The 25593-nt window shown below is 40.7% G+C and overlaps 1 protein-coding gene across 1 annotated transcript in view; it reads left to right on the forward strand.

The window, feature by feature from the left end:
* The window catches only part of LRP1B (LDL receptor related protein 1B), a 1255163-nt gene that overhangs the window by 828805 nt on the left and 400765 nt on the right, over positions 1-25593 (forward strand). Inside the window, exon 33 of the mRNA XM_054044441.1 lies at positions 19800-19940. Within this exon, the coding sequence (XP_053900416.1) occupies positions 19800-19940 (141 nt within the window). The remainder of the gene's footprint in view (positions 1-19799; positions 19941-25593) is intronic.

Below are 25593 nucleotides of genomic sequence, written 5' to 3' on the forward strand. Positions count from 1 at the left end.
GTATCTTCTTGTCAGTACAGTGCACAGTCAGATAGGGTGTATATGTTATGGGTGTATTGGAGCATCATTCAAAGGGGGCAGATTTAAAGCTGCGTAGACATGTACTGTGACTTTTTATTTCTTGATTTTCAGATGTTTGAGTTTTGCTGAATTTGACCTTCTGGAAAGACACAAAATACCATTCAGCAACCTAAATTCTGAGTTGTTAAAGATTTTGTCAGTGAATTTCGCCCTCAAAAGAGAAATGTTCTTGGAAGGAATCAATGGTAATGTAGGTGCCTGTAGTTATCATGTAGGTTTGCTGCTGAGACACTACTGTGGACAGGTAATGATGATAATAAATGGTTTCTAAAGTTCTTAGTGCCATGTCCCTCCCCCATCCCTCAGGTACACATTGTTATAGTGGAATGGGGATAATTATTGTGCTTTGACATGTTTGGAGTATGCAGTTGCTGACAGGGCCATGGAGGAATCTCAGTGTGGTTGATAGCCCCAAACCGTGACAGTTCTATTACATGGTGGTTATAGTAACTTTAAGCACATGAGACAAGACAGGTGTGTCTTTTCCCCTTTCATCCAGTCTTTCCCCACTAACATTTCCAGCTCATCCTCCCTTTCCCATCCCACTAAGATATTAGCATGTCAGAAACCAGGAAAAAGTGGTAGAATCTGTGAATTTTTTAAAAAAAGCTGTTTTTTTCATGATAGTGTATTTTAGGAACCTCTTCTTGAAATTATCCCAGAGGCGGATCATTAATCCTACCCCACGCATCTATGAGGCACAGCAAATGTCAACACAATCTGAGTAAGCAGGACAGATTTTAGAACACTTAGAAACTTTGCTTTGAAACAGAAATCTTTCAATCTCAATTTTATAGAGACAAGGCAGGTGAGGCAATATTTTATATTGGACCAACTTCTGTTGGTGAAAGAGTAAAGTTTTTGAGCTACACAGAGCTCTTCTTCATCTCTGGGGAAGGTATTCAGAGTGTCACAACTAAGTACAAGGTGGTACAGACATAAGTAGTTATGTATTCTAAGAGACCATTCAAAGTGAAGTCACCCATTAAAACCCTGGAAATTCCCAGCCCTGAAGAAGAGCTCTATGTAGCTCAAAATCTTGTCTCTTTCACCAATAGAAGTTGTTCCAATAAAAGATATTATTTCACCCACCTTGTCTCTCTAGTACAGGACCAACACAGCTACAACAACAATGCACACAATCTCAACTATAGCAGAGCTTGTGCTCTGCTATAATATTGTATGAAATTAATCATCAGCAACTGCTTTGCAGATCCCCAGCACAGAATAATCCTGAAAGTAGAGGATGCTCTGAGAGGTGTAAAGTGGCCCACTGATCTCAAAGTGATGTTCTCTGCTGAATGAGAACACCCCAAGGAGATGAATACAGCCTGAAATAATAGCTCTGAGATGTCTTAAAAGCTTCATTCATCTCAGTGGGTGTTCTCCACAGTAACAATCCTTGAGAGCCTGTGCCATGCATCAAGCATGCCGGTCCCAGCTTCTCGCCCCATCCTCATAGTGTGTTCTTGGTGCATGCTCCCAGAATGCTTTTTTTCGGCTTCCCACCCAGAGAGGAGCTGGTAAAGGCACTAGACTAGGACTTGTGATCTGGATTCTATTCCTTCCCCCTCCAAGTTCTTTCTGTGCACCCCAGATGAATTGTATATTGGTTTTGGAGTAGCATCTCCCTCATTGAAAACAGTCTCTGACAGGCAGCTAAGTCCCTTGCTATTCATTTGAGACAGGAGGTGGAGACTTTCATGAGAAATCAATAGTGGAAATGAGTAGGAGAACTACTGCCCACCTGGCTGTTGCAGTAACACTCAAAATCCATTAAGCAGAACATTAGAGGGTTTACCAAAAGGATATTTGAATTTTTAGGGCCTTCTCTATAGACTTGAGTCTGTGTTCCTGAAAATGCTTCAGGAGCTGTCATCTGCAGAATCTCCGCAAATTCTTGGCTGCCAGAGGCTTTGTCCAAGACTTAGGCTTGTTTCAGCATCATCTTTCTTCTATGCTGCCACTTTTAGTACCCTGAGGGTATCTCCTTGCTCTTTGGTTTTGCATCTGAGAGAAAATGGGTATGAATTAGACACATTGATACTGTTGTGTTATGTATGGTGTAAATAACTGAGATAGATGGTGAGAAGATACTTGAGGCTGCAGCAGTAATCTTTGAACCACTCCTCCAAGGCCAAGTTGGCAGTATCCTCCCTTTTAGGGATTTTGTCTACATATCAATTCACAAGCCAGACATTATGGCTTCCAATCCCTCAAGAAATGTCTGAAGTCTAGAAACCAAAATCCTACTCCTGGTGAAGAGGCTGGTGCAACTGGAGCATTTTATTTAATATTTAAAGGAAAGGAATCAAAGAGAGATCAACCCCCAAAGCTTCAGTGAAACATGCCACTCGTTTTATAAATGGAACTCATTCTCTGTAGTCTTTCCATAATTAATATAGCAAGACGTGTCAACAGCCAAATATGGGAGCTGTGGTCAGATAAATAAATGTCTGCTGTGACATTAATCTTTTTCTCTGGCATATTTTAAAATATGGAAAACTTTGTTTCTTCTGGTGCAGGTGAGTGACAATAGGAACATCTCAATCTACACTTCCAGACATTCTGAAATTCCTGCCAGCCACTTCATTTGGGTTTCAGTGCCATTTTCATGCAAGCACGTTCCATGGTTCTGTTGAACAGTTTTGCAAGTCATCACCTGAATGTTTCCAGGTTCCTCAAAAATTGAGAATGGAAAAAATTACTATTTAGTCACCCTTGTACTTTTTCTATTTTCTCACAGCACCTCCTTAAGGAAATCTCCTTATATACCTCCAGCTCCACTTGTTCCTATTATTTTCTTTGCCATAATAGTCAGGGATCTTCATATCGTATCCTGAGAGCTACAAGGACCATTGAGATAAAATTATTCTTGGGACATTCTTATCATTGGAGCCATTCCTCAACTCAGGCTAAAAGGAGTTTTAGCAGTTAATTTGAACTAGGGCTTTGCTCACTGTTCTGTCCTAATCTGTGAAAGCCCAAAAATGGTAGACAACATATCCTGGATGTCAAGAGAATCATCTTAATTTAACTTGGCCAGACTGTTGAGCTCATAGACTCTGAGAGGTGATTCATCTTGCATCAATAACTTAGGCCTGGTTTACACTAAGAAATTAGGTTGGTATAACTACGTCACTCAGTGGTGTGAAAAATCCAACCCCCTGAGTGACGCAGTGAAACTGACCTAACCCCTGGTGTTAGACAGTGTTAGGTCAATGGGAGAATTCTCCTTCTGACCTAGCTACCATCTCTTGGGGAGATGGATTCCATACCCCTTAAAGACCTCCCATTGGTGTGTAGGTAGTTTCTTCACTGAAACGCTACAATAGTGCAACTGTGTCAAGCAGCATATTACGTGTAGACAAGTGCTGAGTGTGGTAGGAAAGGTTAGATAGTCTTCAAATAAAAAAAAAATTAAAATTGAGAAAGGGATCTATTTAAAAATGATTATTTAAGCACTTGGAGGGAAGCCCCAAATGTATTTAAAAAACTCAATTGATCACACAGATGAGAGTAGAAAGAAGAGGTCTTTTTAATGTACATATGTAAAGAGACTACCTGGACATCAGTTCATAACTTCAAACATTAAATGTTGTGTGAACATAATTGGATGCTGCCTTTTACAGGAGAGTATCCATGGTACGCCCACATCTTGAATACTGTGTGCAGATGTGGTTGCCCCATCTCAAAAAGGATATATTGGAATTGGAAAAGGTTCAGAAAAGAGCAACAAAAATGATTAGGGGTATGGAACAGTTTCCATATGAGGAGAAATTAATAAGACTGGGACTTTTCAACTTGGAAAAGAGATGAATAAGGGAGGAATATGATAGAGGTCTATAAAATCATGACTAATGTGGAGAAAGTAAATAAGGAAGTGTTATGTACTCCTCATAACACAAGAACTAGGGGTCACCAAATGAAATTAATAGGCAACAAGTTTAAAACAAACAAAAGGAAGTATTTCTTCACACAGTGCACTATCAACCTGTGGAACTCTTTGCCAGATGATGTTGTGAAGGGCAAGACTATAAGAGGGTTCAAAAAGGAACAAGATACATTCATGGAGGATAGGTCCATCAATGGCTATTAGCCGGGATGGATAGGGATGGTGTCCCTAGCCTCTGCCAGAAGCTGGGAATGGGTGACAGGGGATGGATCACTTGATGATTATCTGTTTTCTTCATTTGCTCTGGGGCACCTGGCATTGGCCACTGCTGGAAGACAGGATACTGGACTAGATAGACCTTTGCTCTGACCCAGTATGGTCATTCTTATGTTCTTATATGATATGATACTATGCTAATCTCTATGAATGTGGGATATCCTGTCTTTTGTTGGTGACATGTTTAATAAATACAGAGAGCAAAAATCTAATTTATTATTTATTACAAATTTAATTGTTAAGGTTGTTTTTATATGTCTTATTCAAGTTGTATATCACTTTTTAAAATTAAAGCTCTTACAAAAAGAATACTCATTAATGTAAGATATTAATTCTTTGTTACACTAACTTAAATTTACTACATTTTCTGTATTGAATTATTATATTTAGATAGTAAATGCTATTCCTGGTGAAATGCTAATAAAACTTCAAGAAGGAGCATTTCAAAAGCATCAACATATGCCTTTTAATAGGAATTAATACATTAACATGATGACCTTTTGAAAATGAATAGATATTTGTATTTATTCTACTATTCATATTATTGTCCATACAAAAATCTAGTAAAAATACTATACTTTTAATTTTTCATATAGAAAATGTCTGAACTATAAGATATATTTGTTTTGTAATTTCAGTTATATCGGATTACTAATTTGATATAACCAGGGCTGACTCCAGCATTTCTGCCGTCCCAAGCCAAAAAAAAAAAAAAAAAAAGCCGTGATCGCGATCGGCGGCGGCAATTGGGGAAAAAAAAAAAAGCTGCGATCGGCGGCGGCAGTTCAGCGGCAGGTCCTTCGCTCCTAGAGGGAGTGAGGGACCTGCTGCCCCCGAATTGCCGCAAGTGCCGCCCCTCTCCCTTGGCCGCCCCAAGCACCTGCTTGTTAAGCTGGTGCCTGGAGCCTGCCCTGGATATAACTGATCTATCAACTACTGGATTTTGATATGGTCTTGACTTAATTTCACCGAAGCTGCTAATGTGCTGACATGGCATTAGGGTACAAAGACATAGGTAGGCAGTATTTTTCTTTGTTTAATACATAAGTTGCCAGATTCTTCCCTTCTCTGTTGCCTGTAAGGATTGGTAAGAATGCAGCTGCACAAGAAATGCCCTTTGTGTAAAAGAAGGTAAAAGAAATGTTATCTTCCCCTCTCTTCCTCCCACCCCTGCGAACTGCTCATGGCCCCTTCCTCCCTCCCCTGAGAACTGCTGCTGAGGGAGATTTATGGCAACAGATTATTTCAAATAAATGTATCTTTAAGGTAAAAGTGTCTGGATGACATGTGTAATGTTATGAGTAATAGATGGGGTGGGTTTACTAACAGTAGGTGTTTCTGTTACTTAATAAGGGTTTTGGGGGTGTTGTAATGGATGTAGGCGTGTACATACTAACAAACAAAAAGAATGTGCTGTAACTAATTCAGTGCTTACTGGACAATTGGGTCCAGGGAACAAGTATCGCAATAAAGAAGCCTGTCCTCATATCCACCTCTGGGTCAACCTGCTCCATTTTCTTCGAACATCTAACTATACAAATAGTCCCATTTACTTCTGCGGTGTTTAATTCTGTAGTGAGAGGTGCTACTTAGTTCAAAAAAATTCAGATACATATACCTAAATTTTCCAAGCCATCAGTCTTCTAATTGCCATAACACTTCATTACATTAACAGTAATATATGAAATATATCTAGGCAATTTGCCCAGTGCTAAGTGCAGTGCATAGTTGTCTTCCTAAGTACTCAAACTACCATTAATGAAAACTAATGACCCATCAACATTTGCATTCAAAGTACTGCTTGAAATCTCCAAAGGAGAGTATGCAATTCTAGTGTAGCAATTTTTGTCACTGTAAATTGCTGTTTCCCAATATGTTGCTCTTCTTAATGCTAATTATCCTACAAAATGGATAAATATAACTATTGTAATGTATATTATAGTCTGGTTTCAGCAACAAGATTGTAATTAGTGATTGGAGAGCACTCTCATTAGCATAAATGCAACAATTAAATCATTTAAATTTAGGAATATCACTTAAAGGCTTAAAATAGTGTTGATGCATCCTCTCCTATTAGGTGAAGGTGAAATTCTTCCCCATTCAAAGTGTTTTTATGTTAAATCAAGAACTGTATTTAAAGATAAAACATAGGTTGCTGTAAAGATAATTTTATAATCCTTTTTTCTTATTCTATCTTTATACTTTTATATTTTACTAGCATTCCATTATGAGAGTATTACTTTGAGTTTGAAATACAATTGTTAATTAACTGTTTAGGCTGAAGGGAAAGTTATATTTTGGATTGTGGTACATTTAGAGGAAATGAATTCAATCTAACATTTAATTAGAGCTCAGGAATGAATGAATGAATGAATGAATGAATGAATGAATGAATGAAGTAGAAATATTCATTCCAATATTCTGCTTATAAGGAACATTTATAGTCAAATGTAGAAATGTTGCAGATTGTTTGGAATGAGGCAGTTATCTGATATTGCCCATTCAAATTGAATCTGAACACTCAAACACTTTGCTCTTTAGCTCTTAGGCGTAGCTGGCCAACTCAGACTGGCTCAGGTTTTTGGCAGGTAAGTCATTGGAGGATTTTCTCCAGGATATCTAGACTTCAGAACTTTGTATTTTTTTCATACAATTGAAATGTCAGAATGTGCATTGACTTCAAGATACTTAAACTCCCAGTCCAACTTTCTTATGTGATTGAGACCTTTAATTCCCAGCTTTTCTACACCTTTCAGTCTTCTTAACATGTTTTATACCCTATTCCCTCTAATTCTCCCCCAAGGCCTTCTTAATGAAATATAATAAAATTGATCCATATTTTTAATATTTCTATTACAATATTTTTAATTATTAAAAGGTTTTAGTAAACGTCCAGGAATCACATTGATAACAATGGAAAGGAAGATGGAAGAATCAATGTGTGGTGTATTTTGATCTATTTAGATTTTTTTTTTAAATGTGTAGGTGCAGGAGACCATTTATCTTCTGTATCCAAAGAAGATAAGATCCAATACTCTAAGGGCTAGTGATGAGATTATCGTGTGGTGAATAGTTTTGTAATTCTAATGTCTATTGTGAAGAAAATGATTCTGTGATCTTAGAACAAAGATAATAGGATTGTCTAATTACATGATGGGAGTTAGCAGGAGAGGTAGGTGGTCTAGATACAGTTTACTGTTTATGAGAGCAGTAATAGTCTCATTTAGCAGCACAGTAAGCAAAATAGTCTGATTAAATGTTCCACTGAGGGATGCAGAAATGGATTGGACATATTATTCAGAAAGAAAAGGAGAGAGGAAACTGCATTTTCAGTATAGCGCGCTATCTGGAATGGTACAACCAGTATTTGGTACAACCAGTCTTCCTGCTTACATCCAGTGGTGAAAAAATGTGAAGTTTTCTGTATTAATTATATCGGAACAAGATGTCATACTGCTGCTTTGCTAGAGCACCCCACGTGCCAGTATACAGAGGGTCAGATCTTGGATCCCAACTCTTTGTGCTCCCAAAGCAACACAAAGATTATGCTGGGAATTCCACTGACATAAGGGATGTCTCCAGGTAATATAAAGCCAGCGTGTGTAGCTCTATATCACCTGCTTCCTTCCTGAAACCCAGTTATGAATTCTTCTTGGGCAGGTTGCATGTCTGAGGGGTGGAGCTAGAGTGCAGTAAGCTCTGTCAATTCATGGCTAATGTAGCAGTTGTAGGTCTAGCCAACACAGCACTGCAGAGCTCTAAATTATGCTGAGGCCAATTAAATTAGGAGCGTGGAATTATATAAAAAATATACATTCACCCATCATCAGTCATGCACTGAGTGCACCTCAGCTCAACCTTTGAAACCTGGCCCAAAACATTTAATTCATGAACTTCAATTTTTTCTTTAAAATTATATATTTTCCCATGGCTTCTCTCATGGAGCATGTTCCCGCTGCCCCCGCCTTTATGCTGCTACTGATATTATCGCATGTCACTTCTATGTTAGTGTAGCAGGGTGCTGGTGCAAATTAGCCCCTGCCCAGTCAGCTCCAATCAGGGGAAACAGATTGAGGCTGATGGAAAAGGCCTGATGCTGCCTGATGATTGGCAACACCTGCTATAAAGGCTGGGAGGGAGCCAGAAAGCAGAGGGGCAGTCAGGGAGGGAATTGGAGGCCCCCTAGCTGAAGGTTGCCTCTGCCTGTAAAGGAGGTGACTAATCCTGCAAGACTTGTATATAGATAGACACTGGTGGTGGGAGAACCTTATATAAATAAAAACACGGGTGGTCCGCAACCCTGAAGCCTCTCTGAGCTTTATTGGGAGCAGCAAGTGGGCCCCAGGAAGAGGGGTGGGACATGGAGCCCTGTTACAGTTAGTAAATCTAGATATGTCATAACTCATGAATAAACCTAATTAAAATTTTATCATAGTAAAATGAAAGTTATGGTTGAAATTGTTTTCCCCTATAGATCCAATTTTTGTCTCCTTTTTCATTCCTCATGTACACACAAAATCAAAATTATGTTACTTCTGGTATGGAGGTAGAATATTGGAAGAAAATATTAAGTCAATTTGACAAAAGGTTCATAAAACACCCTAAAAATAGAGCTGTTAAACACGATTCCTAAAGGGCTAGTGGTGGAAGAGTGATGGTGTCCTGACCCTCTCAACCCCTTATAACAAAAAATTGGAAAGAAGACTGATTAAACTTTCTTTCTTTACTGGACTTACCTAGAAAAGATACAATGTCAGGGCCAAATTTTAGCTGATTAACATATCATAACTGAAGATATTAATATTTTGTTTAATATTGCACACAAGGAACATCAGCTATAGCAAGCTTAGCATAGCATTTCAAAGGACTGCTGGAATTTAATTTCCCTAGGCCCTTTCTTTGCTGAGGTATACTCCGTAGGGTGGGCTTGGTAATGGAGGCAGGGAGGGGTCCAAAATTCTTACAAGGATAGTACCAACCCTCCTAAGATTTGCCTGGAGTGATTGACTCAATAACTAACCTGAGGCATACAAAGGAGGCCGATGATCCTTTTAACACTTGCTTGGGGAGGGTGGAGGGAAAGGTGTCTCTTCTGCACGTATGGTGCAACTCAAAGTTTTGTGGGCATAACTATGGGGCTATTTTAGATGTCCATAGTCTTAACCCATATATCTGTGCACACTCTCAAGTTAGTGTTAGGGTCAGGATAGGAGATTGTAGGGATGGATATTATTCCGATGTCATGGACTGATCATTACCTCCTGCAGTATGAGGTTAAGACTAGAGGAAAATTATTTCAGTGAATGAGGAAAAACCCATTTTATCTCATCTTTATTTTCACTTAAAAAGAAAAAGACTGTGGGATTTCTCACACAAAAATGAAACAAAACAAAAATGACTAAATTTTATTTAGAATGTTTTCTTTGAAAACCAAAAAAGTAGAGAAAATTGATATTTTCTGGTAAAAATTTCTGCTGGCAAAACATTCCCCCTCCCCCCCCCCCCCAGCCTTTTAAAAGTATATATATTCAACAGCCCTAGTTGGGACTTATCTTTTCTAACACAGCAGAGGACTTGCTTTCATGTTCACCCTTTGAAGGTAACAGAACCTGAGTGCTTCCAGAAGGTTCTGAAGCGAAAATAAGTTATTGCCAGATGAATGCTCAGCAGTATTTTGTGAGGACTGCATAATGATCTTTTGTACTCAATATCAGGCAGAAGGGTCTCTTGGCAGCCTCTTCCCTGGCTTCACCCTAACGTATCACCATGGTTTGTGGGTTCCCTGTAACAATTAATGGAAGAGGGAGTGTCAGAAGTCACTTGCTCTGAAGCTGATAGCTTGTGTCATAATTTTTTTCTTTTTTTAATTCTTATGCTATGGCTCTGAGACACAAATATGCTAAAACTCTCATTCAGCAGATGTGTTCTGAGTGTTAGCTAGCCTATTTAATCCAGACTCTTTCTGTCTGGTTGCTGCTGAAAATGCCTCCTGTTTTGAGGACATTTTTTCATTACTTTGCAGATAAACACTCATAGCTTTGGGCAGATCTGGCTAGGGCCATGGAGAAAGGTCATTGTCTGGAGGGGCTAAATGCTAGATATTCTGTGTTGAATTTTGGGCAGAAGTATTTACAGAGATTCTAGATGAGTTTAGGAGAACCTTGTGTCACAATCTGTGTCTTGGATCCTGTCCTTCCTGGCTGATGAAGGACTAGTTGGGAAGCACTGGCTTTTTGTTGTTGGAGATAGTAAATTCCTCACTAAAGATGGAAGGTGCTGATTGTCAAAAGTTCAAAAAAGCCCATCTTTTCAGAGATTCTAAGGACAGAAGGGACCATTGTGATGATCTTGTCTGAACTCTTGTAAAGCACAGGCCATAATACTGCCCCAAAATAATTCCTAGAGCATATCTTTTAGAAAAAAAAACAAACCGTCCCAATCTTCATTTAAAAATTGTCAGTGATGGAAAATCCACCACAGCCCTTGGTAAATTGTTCCAATGGTTAATTACTCTCACCATTAAAAAAATATATGTTTTATTTCCAGTCTGAATTTGTCTAGCTTCCACTTCTAGCCATTTTCTGCTAGGTTGAAGAGCCCATAATCATAGTTTGGTTCCCCATATAGGCACTTATAAACTATCCAGTCACCCCATAACCTTCTGTTTGTTAAGCTACATAGATTGAACTTTTTGAGTCTGTCATTACAAAGCATGTTTTTCTAATCCTCTAATCATTCCGATGGCTTTTCTCTGAACCCTCTCCAATTAATTAATATCCTTCTTGAATTGTGGGCACCAGAACTGGACACAGTATTCCAGCAGCAGTTGCACCAGTGCCAAATAGAGATAATATGACTTGAGATTCCCCCTATGTATTCCAGTATTGCATTACCTCTTTTAGCCATAGTGTCAGACTGGGAGCTCATCTTCAGATGATTGTCCACCATGATGCCCAAGCCTTTTTCCATGGCACTGTCTCCCAGATAGAGTCCCCATCCTGTAAATATGGCCTACGTTATTTGTTCCTAGATGTATAACTTTACATTTGTCCATATTAAAACACATGTATTAAATAGTAGATGGCAGCTGATATGTGCTAAAGAGAAAACCGTGAGCAAACAGATCAAAGATGTCTTTCAATGCCCTTAGGGCTTAGGATATAGAAATTTTCACAATCTCAGTGTAGATGATGCAATTTTTGAGATAGTAAAGAGAACAAGAATCCTCATCAAAAGGTTGAGGCAGTTTTTAAGGACCTCCTCAATGGGCCTTTTTTTGAGGAAAAAAAAGTTTCTGGATCATCACGCTTGTGACCTATGTTTGAGGACAACTATCAGCTCCCTAGAAGCAAGGGATGATAGCAGTCTGACAACACTACAAAGGTGACATCACCTAAATCAACAAGGAAGCATGAAAAGCAATGAAATGTACAAAGATCACACCCTTATGTGGGTGAGTGTTGAATGGAATGCAGATAGGTCCAGGAGAATGAAAAGTCAATTCCACATAATCAAGTCTGCAAATGACAGAGCCAGTCCCAGAAGACCAGACAGAAGAGATGTATTCAGAATAAAACCAAGAAGAGACACGTGTATTCAGCAGGTTGAAGAACTCATCAGCAAGCCTTACAGATGCCTAACAAAAGATTTGGACTTTGATCTCACATCCCTCTGGCCCTTAATAAGAGAGCTCAGCAGAATATCACCAGGTTTCTGGAGTAGTTAATCTTGAAAGCCCAGACACCGAGGAGACTGATTTTTGGAACTAGTGTTATGTCCAAGGAAATCACATCAGATTATCAGTTGTTGCAAGTGTGTTGAGACAAAGTTTAACTTTTCATGAATAGTCAGTTTGCTATAGGTTTACAGTCTGCCTTTTAAGCGTGCAAAACTGGGGATTATCAACTATACTACCTACCATATTACACATTTAGGAAACAATCAGCTTCATTGGTGTATTTGCAAGGGTATGAAGAACATTTTCATCCCCTGTTCTAGATATTCTTGAATTCCTGCAATCTGCTCTGGGTTAGGTCTAGGTGCTAGTTCTGTTAAGGTGCACATTGAGCATCTGTTACAGCATTGTGTGAAAGAATGGATAACTTGGTTCTTGGTCATCCACCAGATACATGCAGATTTTTCAGAGTTGTGGATTAGATTCTCTGTTCCTTATATGTCCTCTCCCCTGGGCAGCTGTTATGGACAAGGGATAAAAAAGAATTGTATCAAGACAAGGCAAGTATCAAGAAGGGTGTGAATGGAATCTAACCACTTTTTTTTCTCTCCATATCTGAATTCCTGAGTCCTGGCCTTCAAGGTTCACAACTGCAGAGTAATAATGCTGTTCAGAGACAGCTACTGTGAGATTTTTTGAAAAACATGCATTGCATGTCTGTTTCTCTTGTTGGTGTTGATGTTTCTGTCCTTTTCTTCCTCCCTTGGGGCTACCATCCCTTCCTTTCATTTTTGGGTGTTTGTGACTCACCTTAGAGTCCATGGGTGTAACTAGAAGAGATGATATAAAAGTAGAAGCAAAGGAAATAAAATCTACACAAATAAAAACACACCCACTAGAAAAAAATCCTGATTGTGGGCTTGCAATGACTATAGAATATCCTCCCCTAAGAAAGTGGTGAAAACCCCATCACTTGGGATATTTAACTAAACCGGCAAAATACCGAAAAGTGTCTTTACTGTAAGAATCTTGCAGTAACCCCAGGAAATGGATAAAATGATCACATAGGTCTTTTCCATATAAGTTGTATGATACCTAACCCCACTGAATAAGTACATTAGCTGGATGTTTTGGCTAAAATGATTAGCAGTGAAACAGTTATTGATGTTGATATTTAAATCGCCCTAATGAGACTTCGGAGATAACATCCTGCTGAAATGAATGAAGTGACATCATCAGAGCTGAATGACAGCTTGAAGCTGTCACAATCCATGGACATCACCACTCCCTGCCCCCACCACAACTCCCCGAAAAGCTTCTCCTAACTCTTAGAAGGGTAATCCAAATAAAGAGACCAATCTGAAGAAATATTTTCAGAAGAAGTATTCCAAAGGTAATGAGACTGCAGAGCAGGCAGAGTTGGAAAACTCCAAAATGGCAGTGGCTGGACCTAGGTCCTTCAGTGAGGAAGGGAACAGGTGAGAGAGATTCCTATCATTAGGAAGATTTTGGTGAGATAATTTCCAATTTTAGAGCCTTAAAATCCTCTGTAGATGCCAAGTTGGATGAAATTAAGGCTGATCTTAGTGACCTGAAGGTGACTGGTCTGGAGTCAGGCATGGGAGGGAGAATGGTGGCGGATGCTTTGCTGCAGAATACAATTGAAATGCTGGGGAGGGGGGAAAGAGATCTTGCAGAGAAGGTAGATGACATAGAGCACAGGAGCTGGCTTTTTCCTTTGCCTGGAGGTGCTCAACCCCCACTCAGCCCCAGGCCCTGCTAAGCACCCACTATTTTTTTTTCTGTGGGTGCTCCAGCACTCGAACACCCATGGAGTTGGTACCTATGACACACAGAATTGTGAGAAGAGAAATAACCTAATGAACAAGGTCTCCCTAAAGGAGTGACAAAGTGTGATCTAGTGCAATTCAATGTACCTTCTTAGACCCAGGGGAAGACAAAAAGCTTGAGAGACAGATCCCTGTATTCCCCCCCCCCCCAAAAAAAATCCATTAGACCAAGATACATGATTTTACAACTTCACTATTTCGTGCGAAAAGAGCAAATTTTAAGAAGAGCCAAAATGAGAGATCCCTGTAGTAATGCTAAGGGGTTTTAAAGTACTGATCTTCCAGGACCTCGGAGCCACCACTCTTAAAAGAAGGGAGTCAGCTGAATTAACAGCACCATTAAGGGAAGCTTACATGACATATAGTTAAGGTGTCACCATTAAACTACTCTTCATCCACAAGTGATATGGGAGAAAGAAGAAAAGTGATTAGGATGCTCACAAGATTAAAACTAATGCAAAAGCAGTCCAGACTAGCATGACCAGCCAGCAAGTGTGAAAAATCGCAACAGGGGGTGGGGTGTAATAGGAGCCTATATAAGAAAAAGACCCTAAAGTCGGGACATCTGGTCACTCTAGTCCAGACTCCCATGAGGAGACAGATATTGAACTAGCAAGCCAAAATGAAGACTGGCAATTTGTCAAACCTAAAGGAAGGAGATGACCAAAAATTGGAACAGTAAAGTCAAGAAAAAGATTGATAAGGGGATGGACATCCAAGATATATTTGAGGAAAAGGGAGGAAAGTAATGAGAGCGAGAAACAAAGCAATGTCTGCTTTACTTATGAAGTATCCTGAACCACTTAGTCAGGATATTAGTTAAATACCAGAATGTATTGGGGAATGGAAATAAGGATTAAAATACATGCTAACTATGTGATTTGCGGGGATGGGAAGAATGTAACTGCATGCTAAAATAAGATGTAATATTGGGTGTGCGTGTGCATGCACTACTCCCCGCCAGATACTGGTCCTTTTAAAAAATAACAGTTCCTTGGCTTCACACAGGGTGGGTGTTCAGGTTCCCCACACAGAGAGTTCTCTTAACTGTAGGAGTGGGCAGGTTAGCAGATCCATCTGGAACATCGGTGAATCTCCACATTGTAAAGGGAGAAGGGTGTTTGTGTGGATTTTTTTCCCCTCCCGACTATATTCTGAAAACTTGAGGAATTTTTGTTGGGGGGGGGGGGGAGGGATAAAATGGGGGAAGGGATTGGGGAAACTAATAATAATGTTCCAGAGGTTAACTTGAACTTTATATTTAGTTAATGCTACATTTTTGTTGAACAAAGAGCGAGAGGTAGACAGGTTGTTTGCTAGCTGGTCTTAAGGGAAAGGAGGAAGGTGAGATAATGTTATAAATGGGGGAGGGATTGGGGGAGGAAAGTTGGGTGGGTAAACAAAATAAAAATCTTTAGATTCAAACAAATTTTAGATTTAAAGCAGATATTTTGTGCCAAATATTTTTGGTTTAAGTAAGTGGAGAGACTTATCAATGGCACAAGTACACTTTCAATTAAAATTTTACTCTTTATAAAATCAGATAGAAGTAAAAAAATCCAATATTTAGAATTAGAGCTTTATATGATGTTTGGTTTTACTGTTTCTTCATACACTTTTATCTACCAACCAACTGTTTGTATCTCCTTTATTATAGCTAATACAATTATATTCTATACCATAAATACTAATGGTCTTAACATAAATTTAAAAAGAAAAAATAGCTTTACAAACTGAGGCCCCATATATATGTTTTCTACAAGAAACACAGCTTATGGAGGAACATAAATATTTCAAAGGTGACTGGTTCCACACTTCCCAAATTTCTCCAAGTGCATCATATACAAGAGGAGTAGCAATAATTATTGCCAAACATATACCTTTCCAATTAAAGGATATATATAAAATGAAGGCAGATGTTTACTAGTTAAAGGAACACTTGGTGATAGAATTCTTTATTAGGACATATATATGCCCCAATCAAGGTCAAATGTCTTTTTTCAGAAAAAAAAATCAGAAGAGTTTAGAGAAGAAATTATTATTATTATTGAAGGTGATTTTAATTGTGTTCTTGACTTGAGATTAGGTGAAATGGCAGTATTATAAAAGAGAGAAAATCAGGCATAGAATTAATCTCTCTAAAGAATGGATATGATTGGTGTGATTCTTGGAGGTGTCATAATCCAAAGGAGAGAAACTACTTCTTTTCAATAATCTGTAGAATATACAGGAGAATTTGAGATTCTAATCTGTATATTTTTGCTTAATACAGCAATGTCAACACAGCAATGCTGTATCTTCTGGTTAGATAATGCACTCATTTGGCTTTTTATTAGAAACTGAAGACACACCTAAAATGAAAAGATTAAACATCCCACTTATATATGACTAGAAAAGAGTTGAAGGTATCTTGGAGGCAGGGCCGGCTCCAGGGTTTTGGCCACCCCAAGCAGCCAAAAAAAAAAAAAAAAAAAAAAGCCGCGATCGCGATCTGCGGCAGCAATTTGGCGGGAGGTCCTTTGCTCTGAGCGGTAGTGAGGGACCGTCCGCCGAATTGCCGCCGAATAGCTGGACGTGCCGCCCCTCTCCGGAGTGGCTGCCCCAAACACCTGCTTGACAAGCTGGTGCCTGGAGCCGGCCCTGCTTGGAGGAAATTAAGCAGCATTTTAAGGAAGATTCTGACCAGATTTAAAAAAAAATGCTGTGGGAGTCCCTCAAAGCAATGATTAGGGGTAGCTTAATTAACAAAGTATCGTGTGGTAGAAAAGTGGAAATGGAAACAGTATTCAATGAGGTTGATATACATAAGAAATACATCAGAAAAATCAATCACAGAAAATATATATATTTTTAAAGGCCAGAAGTAAGTTAATTTTCTACAAACAGAAGTAAAATACACAGTTATGAGATAAAAGGGAAGGTCCTCTCATGGATCAGTAATTGTTTAAAAGACATGAGAAAAAGAATAGGAATAAATGGTCAGTTTTCACAGAGGATATTGATCTCCCAAGGATCTGTGGTGGAACCAGTATTATTCAACATATTCATAAATGATCTGGAAAAAAAAGGGGGCGGGGGTCAAACAGTAAGATGGCAAGGTTTGCAGATGATACAAAATTATTCAAGACAGTTGTGTCCAAAGCTGACCATGAAGAGTTACAAAAAGATCTCACAAAACTGGGTGACTGGACAATAAAATGACAGATGAAATTCAGTGTTGCCAAGTGAAAAGTAATGCACATTTTAAAACATAATCCCAACTATTCATACAAAATGATGGTTTATAAATTAGCTGTTCCTACTCAAGAAAGAGATCTTGGAGTCATCATGGATAGTTCTCTGAAAATATCTACTCAATGTACATCATCAGTCAAAAAGCTAAGAGCATGTTAGGAACCATTAGGAAAGGGATAGATAATAAGTCAGAAAATACCATAATGCCACTATATAAAGCCATGGTATGCGCACATCTTGAATAGTGTGTGCAGTTTTTGTTGCTCCATCTCAAAAAAGATAAATTAAAATAGAAAAAGTACAGGGAAGGGTAACAAAAATGATTAGGGGTATGGAACAACTTCCATATGAGGAGAGATTAAAAAGACTAAGACTGTTCATTTTAGACAAGGGACAACTGAGAGGGGATATTATGGAGGTCTATAAAGTCATGAATGGTATGGAGAAAGTTAATAAGGAAATATTATTTATCCCTGCTCATAACACAAGAACCAGGGGTCATCCAATGAAATGAATAGGCAGCAGGTTTAAAACAAACAAAATTAAGTACTTCTTCACACAAACACTTGTTGCCAGGGGATGCTGTGAAGGTCAAAAGTATTACTAGGTTCAAAACAAGAATTAGAAAAGTTCATGGTGGATTGGTTCATCAATAGCTATTAGCCAAGATGATCAAGGACACAACACCATGCTCTGGGTCTCCTTAAACCTCTTGCTGCCAGAAAGGAATGGACATCATTTGATAATTGCCCTCTTCTGTTCATTCTGGCACCAGCCACTCTCAGAAGACAGAATGCTGGGTTAGATGGACCATTGGTTTGACCTAGTATGGCTAGTCTTATATTCTTAACTTACAAACAACACAAGTATTCCAGTAGGTCAATATCTACAGTTGAGACATTTTTTTTTCCTCACTGTCCCACAATAAAGCAAAACCAAGAAGAAAAAATTGGAAAAAAAACTATTCACTACATCTATAAAACACACAGGCTTACTCTCCGTTCTATAAAAAGTAATCTCTAACTTTTAGAGGAAATAGGTACATTAATGAAAAGGTGTAAAGTTGATATAGGCATAGTCACCAAAACTGAGAAATGAACATATGGAGCAATGGTCCCTAAACCTCAATAAACACAATTAAAGAGAACAATGTTAAACATTTTTATCCTCCTTTTAAAATTAAACAAATGCATGGTATTGGGATGGGAAAATGCTGCAGAGAATGTAATCAAATGGGAGGATTTCTGCATATTTAATAGACAATGCCCCCCAAAATAAGACATTTGGGAAGGCAGCTGGAAACGTCATAAGAGAGATAATGGTGTTGGCTGTTGATAACCCCTGAATATCTTCATGAAGTTATCCTAAAAACTTTGTTTCTTATAAATGCTATAAAGAGTTGATCACTTATCTCTTAGTTGCTCCTAAAATTACTATTATTTCAAAAGAATTATAAAATTACTGTAGCAAGGTGGTGTTAGGGGAGCAACTCCCCTAAATCTATTAACTGCTATCAAAAAGTGAGGGGAAATACTGGTATAGAAAAATTAACTTATCAAGTCAGAGTTTTATGGGAGAGCGTGGAAAAAAATAGCTACTTAGCAATCTGGTGGAACTTTTTGTAGTTAATTGGAAGAGGTTTGTTGGCTGTCACCAAACCTAATAATTTGAGAACTTTTTTTTTTAATAATAAGGGAGAAACTCATTCAACAACAGTCAAAGTTAAATTCAAAAATGAGATATTAAAATAAGGAAAATAGGTAGGAGGAAGAAGGAGTAAAGCTTCACATTGCGTAGAGGTTTGATAGGACAACTAAGAAACAGTTTACATATCTAAATGTAAGAAAAACAGATGTTTGGACCTAAACATGAGATTAAAGCCTTTAAAAGACAGATCAGGACAAAGAGTAGAAAAGCATCAACTACAGTATGTGATCAATATCACAAAGATGAAGAAAGTGACTGGGAGCAGGTCTTGTCAGTATAGCTTTACGGACTTCCATAGGCCAATTTATAGATTTGTATTTGTGTAAAATACTAAACTTATCTCTATTTAAGTTGTAAACCAAGTTTTATAGATTTTTCTTATAAAATAATGAATCTGTTAATAGGTCTGTGACAAAAGTTGTTAGTTTGCTCCTTTTGTAATCTGTGTGAAATTGATTGATGGTCTCTGCATACCTGGAGATTTTTAAGAACAGGTTAGCCAAACACCTGTCAGGGATGACCTAGATATACTTAATCATGCTTCAGAGTGAGGGGAATGGACTAGATGACTTCTTGCTGTCCCTTTTAGCTCTACATTTCTGTGATTCTATGATCATTCCTTGCAGATAGCTGTTACATAAAAAAATATAATAGCTTTTACATATCGACATGCAGTTTATTAATTTGAACACTAAGACCAAGAACTGAAAGCATGGAGACTGCCTGCTCATCTCTAAATATGGTCAAGTCAAAAGGGATTTGAAGATAGACTGATAATGTTTATGCTCTCATATTGCTGTGTTTTTTTCTGTAGGTAGAAGACTATGATTTTCATGGCTCTTACTTGGGCATCCTTCTCAAGCATTATGTTCACTTTAAAAACCATAATTTGTGGAGGGAGGGAAAGGAGTGAAAGTGTGATTTCTATACTTTTAAATTATGATGGCCTTCCTTGCACTTTATGGAACTCACAGTTAATTAAAACTGAAGGATTTGGAAACTAAGGATTTAGTTGTATCAAATGTATGTTATTTGGTAAGATGATTATCTTTATTAAAAAAAAATCTTGATATTTTTACAGATAAAAAACTCTGGTGGGCAGACCACAACCTAGCTCAGCTGGGTACCTGCAACAAAAGAGATGGAAGAACCTCCATTGTCCTGCGAAACAAGACTTCAGGTGTTGTACATATGAAAGTGTATGATAAAGCAGCACAGCAAGGTAAACTGTATTTTAAATATCTTTAAACTACCATTAGAGTACATAATGTATTCATCTTCCATATTATTCCCCAAATGCATAGAGATTTATACTTGTTCCCCTTCGTTATCTGATACACTGACTAAAAGTGGAGCTTCTATCCACAGTGAATTACAATGTAGTTAATAACTTTCAAAATAATACATAATAGTTTAGAAATCTCTCTTTAATATGTATTCAAAATATTTGAATATGATGCTTAATGCAAACGGAAATTTCTATGATATTGTGAAGCTTAAATTTGGTAGTCAGATCTAAGACAAAAATGTGAATGTTTTCTTTTTCATTCACTTGTTAATGCTATGTATCTCTCAATAAATTATTAAAAAATTAAATACAAGAAATAGTGTTTGAAAAATCATTGATTTTTTTCATTCATCTCAATGGTTTTAAGACAATGTAATTTATTTTACTTCATTGAAATTGGACTGATGTAAATTGGGAGTAAGTGACAAGAAAAATCAGGCAATTTTTTTTTCTTTGGTAGGAGAATGAATTAGGTATATTTCCCTATTATTATAATGAAAAAAAATCTACAATCAAGGACATTGCAAACTGTGAGCTTGTTTTTAGACATATATACTATCCCATAAAATAAACTATTTATGAAATAAACTGTGTATGTGAGAGAGAGAGAAAGAGAGAATGTGTGTGTGCAATCCAGAACAGTCTGTCAGTGTTTGTTTTCTTTCTCTATTACATACACCTGAAGAGGTAAACTGCAAACCAGGAGGCTAATGCTTTCGGTAGGATTCTGGGGAATGTGAAAGAGCCACTGGGGAGGCTTGGGGAGATGAGTTTCAGGGCCTACACAATTGGATGGCAGGGTCTCCACTATCAGGAGGGGTGTCAGACATGAGGTCTACCCCAGGAATGTGTGCACAGAGCCCAAAAGCTAGGGACACTGCCTAAATTGTCCTGTCCTTTTAAGCTAAGGGCATATGGGATTCATTTCTATACCCTCACTGTGTGTGTCTAGCATATCAACCAGATCTGTCCCTGCTACACCTTATGTATCGCTGTATCTATAATTGTAGATAGAAGACCATTTACAGCGTTTCCTCAGACAATCTGACTCCATAGTATTCTCCCTGAGAGGCATCTAAAACCCAGGCTAGATGGATTTAAGTCACTGATTTTAATAATGATTTAAATCAGTCAGAAATGTTGATTTAAATATTAGATTTTAATCGAGACCAGGTGGGTGAGGTAATATCTTTTTATTGGACCAAGTTCTGTTGGTGTGTTTCCCACACCTGAAAAAGAGCTCTGTGTAACCTCAAAAACTTGTTTCTCTCACCAGCAGAAGTTGGTCCAATAAAACATATTACCTCACCTACCTGCCTCTCTAATATTCTGGGAATGACGCAGCTACAAACACGCTGCAAAGCATGTCTTTATATTCTTAAAGAAAGGTTGATTTTCATTGGTTGGTAACTATTAAAACATGTTGATCTGCAACTAAATATAGTTATTACAGTACATTGGTGGTATTTTTTTGCCAACCAGGAGGATACACGATATCTATATACATTTATTTCAGCAATTATTTAGTTTAACTGTACTGGATAGAAAAGAAAAAAATAAGTTTATCCAAACATGTTTTACATTTAAATCTAACTGATTTATTCAACAAAGGAAGTATTATCTATAGTTAGTGAACTGAATGAATAGTATCTGGTCACTATGTTCTTCAAGGTTTTAGAACTGGTTGATCTCATCCTCTCATAACTAATTTCATAGATTGGAAGATAAAAACAAGCTTTTCTTCTTTTTCAACTTCCAATTGGTTTATAAACTTTGAGTGAACTAATTGAAATGAACTAGTTGAATAAACTGGATTGAAGACAATATTCTCTCTGTACCTGCAGAAGAGGCTACTGCTGTCAAAAACTGGTTGGTTTCAGATCCTTAGCAAGTGACTTCCACCCATCATTGGTGGTTTGAGTTTCTTTAAAACTTGACAACAAAAATAATTCTTAATGTTGTTTGGGGTTTTATTATTATTATTAAGGCTACGTTTATGTCACGGAGGTCACGGAAGTCACGGAATCCATGACTTCCAGAGACCTCTGTGACATTTTCTGCTTCAGCCCCTGGGGCTGTGGGACTCTGGAGCTGGCAGCCATCGGGCCCCTGACAGGATTCCAGCAACAGGCGACAGCAGCAACAGGTGACAGGGGGCCCCCTTCAAGGTTCCAGCTGAAGGTGACAGACTCCTTAAGGGGCCAGTGACAGGCAACAGCCTCAGGCAGGGGGTTGGGAGGCAGGGGGACACCTCCGGAGAGCGGCTGGGGTGTCCCATTTTCTCTTTGGGAAATGTGGTAACCCTGCAGCTTCTAGCTGCCGTGGGCAGAACGGGAAACACACAGCTCCCAGCCACCACTTCTGCAGCAGCAAAAGTCACAGGCTTCTGTTAATTTTTATTTATAGCCCGTGACCTGTCCATGACCTTTACTAAAAATAACCATGAGAAAATCTTAGCCTTAATTATTATTATTATTATTATTATTTATTATTTATTACATTTTAGTTCTTTTAATTGACCACGATAAGCTTGGGCCTTAACTTAGGTTGTCAATTTCAAATTTAATTTTAAATAGTTTTTAAACAAGCAACCCTGCATTTAATATTCTGATTTAAATAAAAATATTTTTAAATTAAAAACATTTGATTATTATCCAACCTGCTGAAATTTAATCACTCAGCCTCCTCAGGCAGACCATCAGAACATATCCATCATCTCAACTAGGTAACTCTATCTCAAAGTTTGAGTGGGTTCAAAATAAAGGTGGCAAGTTTGAAAGAAGTCTGAATATTCAATCAGACCCTGTAGTAGGTCCTAGCCGGGGCTCGACCCTTCCGGACAGGAGGGGAGCCACACCGACTCACTACTGTGGGAACAAGTAGTCAGTTAGTCCCGGAACTCCGGCTCTTTAGTGCAGAGTCGGAGCAACCACGGTTAAAGCTCAGGCCCTTTACTTCAGGGGCTGAGCGAGCAAATAGTTCAGAGCCCAGGCCCTGGATCAGGGCGGGGCAAACACAGTTAGGCTCAGGCCCTTGTTTGCAGGGGCTGAGCGAGCAAAGAGTTCAAAGCCCAGGCCCTGGATCAGGGCGGGGCAAACACAGTTAGGCTCAGGCCCTTGGTTGCAGGGGCTGAGCGAGCAGACAGTTCAGAGCCCAGGCCCTGGATCAGGGCGGGGCAAACACAGTTAGCTCAGGCCCTTGTTTGCAGGGAGCTGAGCGAGTGAATAGTTCAAAGCCCAGGCCCTGGATCAGGGCGGGGCAAACACAGTTAGGCTCAGGCCCTTGGTTGCAGGGGCTGAGCGAGCAAATAGTTCAGAGCCCAGGCCCTGGATCAGGGCGGGGCAAACACAGTTAGGCTCAGGCCCTTGTTTGCAGGGGCTGAGCGAGCAAATAGTTCAGAGCCCAGGCCCTGGATCAGGGCGGGGCAAACACAGTTAAAGCTCAGGCCCTTGACTGCAGGGGCTGAGCGAGCAAATAGTTCAGAGCCCAGGCCCTGGATCAGGGCGGGGCAAACACAGTTAAAGCTCAGGCCCTTGACTGCAGGGGCTGAGCGAGCAAATAGTTCAGAGCCCAGGCCCTGGATCAGGGCGGGGCAAACACAGTAAGGCTCAGGCCCTTGTTGCAGGGGCTGAGCGAGCAAATAGTTCAAAGGTACGCCTAGGCTTGCTGTAGCCGAGCGTTGGGTGAGGGGGAAGCCTGCCACCCATGCAGGGGGTGGCAGGGGGGAACGCAGGCCCACCCACTCCACTGCGTTCCAGCCCGGGGCCCTAACAGCGGTTGCTGCCGCTGCTGGTCAGTGGGGTATCCAGACCGCAACACACTGACATAGGCTCACACTCAGTTGCAGCCGGACCGGGGTCGGCTATCCCCGGGCTACTTCCGTGATCCCCCTCACAGCCTACCTCGTTCGTTACGCCGGGATCGGGCCAGTCCATCTCCATGGGCTCCTCTCTGCCCGGGCTCGGCGGCAAGTCTGGTAGCTCTGCCGGGAAGTCCGGCCAATGGTCCTCAGGCGGCTCCTCTGGATAGCAGCAGGGGTGAAGGGGTTCGGGTCCAGTCTCACCCTCAGGGTTAGTGGGGTCCGGTTCCCAGGGGTTCTCCCAGTGGCGGGCGTGAACGGGCTCCGGCGGCTCCTCCTCGTAGTGGGCCCGGGGTAGCTCAGGCCAGCCAGGGTCCAAGCCCCGGTCTTCGACGGTCTCCTGGCCAGGAGCTACCGGCCGCACGTCTGCTCCCTGTGGTGGCTGAGACCCAACTGAGCTCTGGCGGCCGGCCTTTATACTTCCTGTCCCGCCCCTTGACTTCCGGGGGGCGGGGACAGGTGGTGGTGGTCCCACCCACTCTGGTGCCGGCACGTGGGCTCCCTCTTCTGGACAGGAGGGGAGCCACACCGACTCACTACACACCCCCCCCCTTAAGACTGGCTCCCGCCTGTCGGGGCCAGGTCCTGCCATCTCCCCCATGCGGGATAGGAAGTCCGCATTCGTATGGTCCTTACCAGCTCGATGCTGGACCGTAAATGCGTAGGGTTGTAAGGCGAGGTACCACCGCATAATGCGGGCATTATTATCTTTCATCCGCATTAGCCATCGGAGGGGGGCGTGGTCTGTGACGAGGGTGAACGGGGCCCCGAGGAGGTAGAAGCGCAGGGCATCGCAGGCCCACTTCACCGCGAGGGCCTCTTTTTCCACCACGGCGTAATTCCTCTCACGGGGGAACAGCTTCCGGCTGAGATATATTACGGGGTGGTCCTTTCCCTCCACTTCTTGGGACAGGACTGCCCCTAATCCTACGCCGGAGGCGTCGGTCTGCAAGATGAATGGGCGTTTAAAGTCTGGACTATAGAGAACCGGCTCCTGGCAGAGGCACTTCTGCAGTGTCCGGAAGGCCGCCTCACATTCGGGGGACCATCGTACCTGTCTGGGGCTGTCCTTCGTCAGAAGCCCAGTTAAGGGTGCTGCGATGGTCGCGAACTGGGGGATGAACCGTCTGTAATACCCAACGAGGCCCAGGAACTGCCGAACGTGCCGTTTGGTCGATGGGGTGGGACAGTCCAGGAGGGCCTGGACTTTCCCGACGAGGGGCTTGACCCGCCCGCCCCCGACGGTATAGCCAAGATAGTTGGTCTCTTGCCAGGCAATCCGGCACTTTTTGGGGTTGGCGGTCAGGCCCGCCTGTCGTAGGGAACTAAGGACCGCCGCAACCCGGGGCAGATGATCCTCCCAGCCGCGGCTATAGATGACCACGTCGTCTAGGTACGCCGCCGCATAGTCCTGATGGGGCTGCAGAAGTTGGTCCATCAGCCGCTGGAAGGTGGCCGGGGCTCCATGGAGACCGAATGGCATCCGTGTGAATTGGTACAGCCCCGTTGGAGTGGCAAAGGCGGTCTTCTCTTTTGAGGTCTCCTCGAGGGGGATCTGCCAGTAGCCTTTGCTCAGATCCAAGGTGGTGATATACTGGGCCTCCCCCAGGCGGCCCAGTAACTCGTCTACACGGGGCATCGGGTAGGCATCGAAGCGCGAGATGGCGTTTACCCTCCGAAAGTCGATGCAGAAGCGGCGGGTACCGTCCGGCTTGGGCACCAGGACCA

Source organism: Malaclemys terrapin, chromosome 11, assembly GCF_027887155.1.
Source record: "Malaclemys terrapin pileata isolate rMalTer1 chromosome 11, rMalTer1.hap1, whole genome shotgun sequence".
Lineage (NCBI taxonomy): Eukaryota > Metazoa > Chordata > Testudines > Emydidae > Malaclemys > Malaclemys terrapin.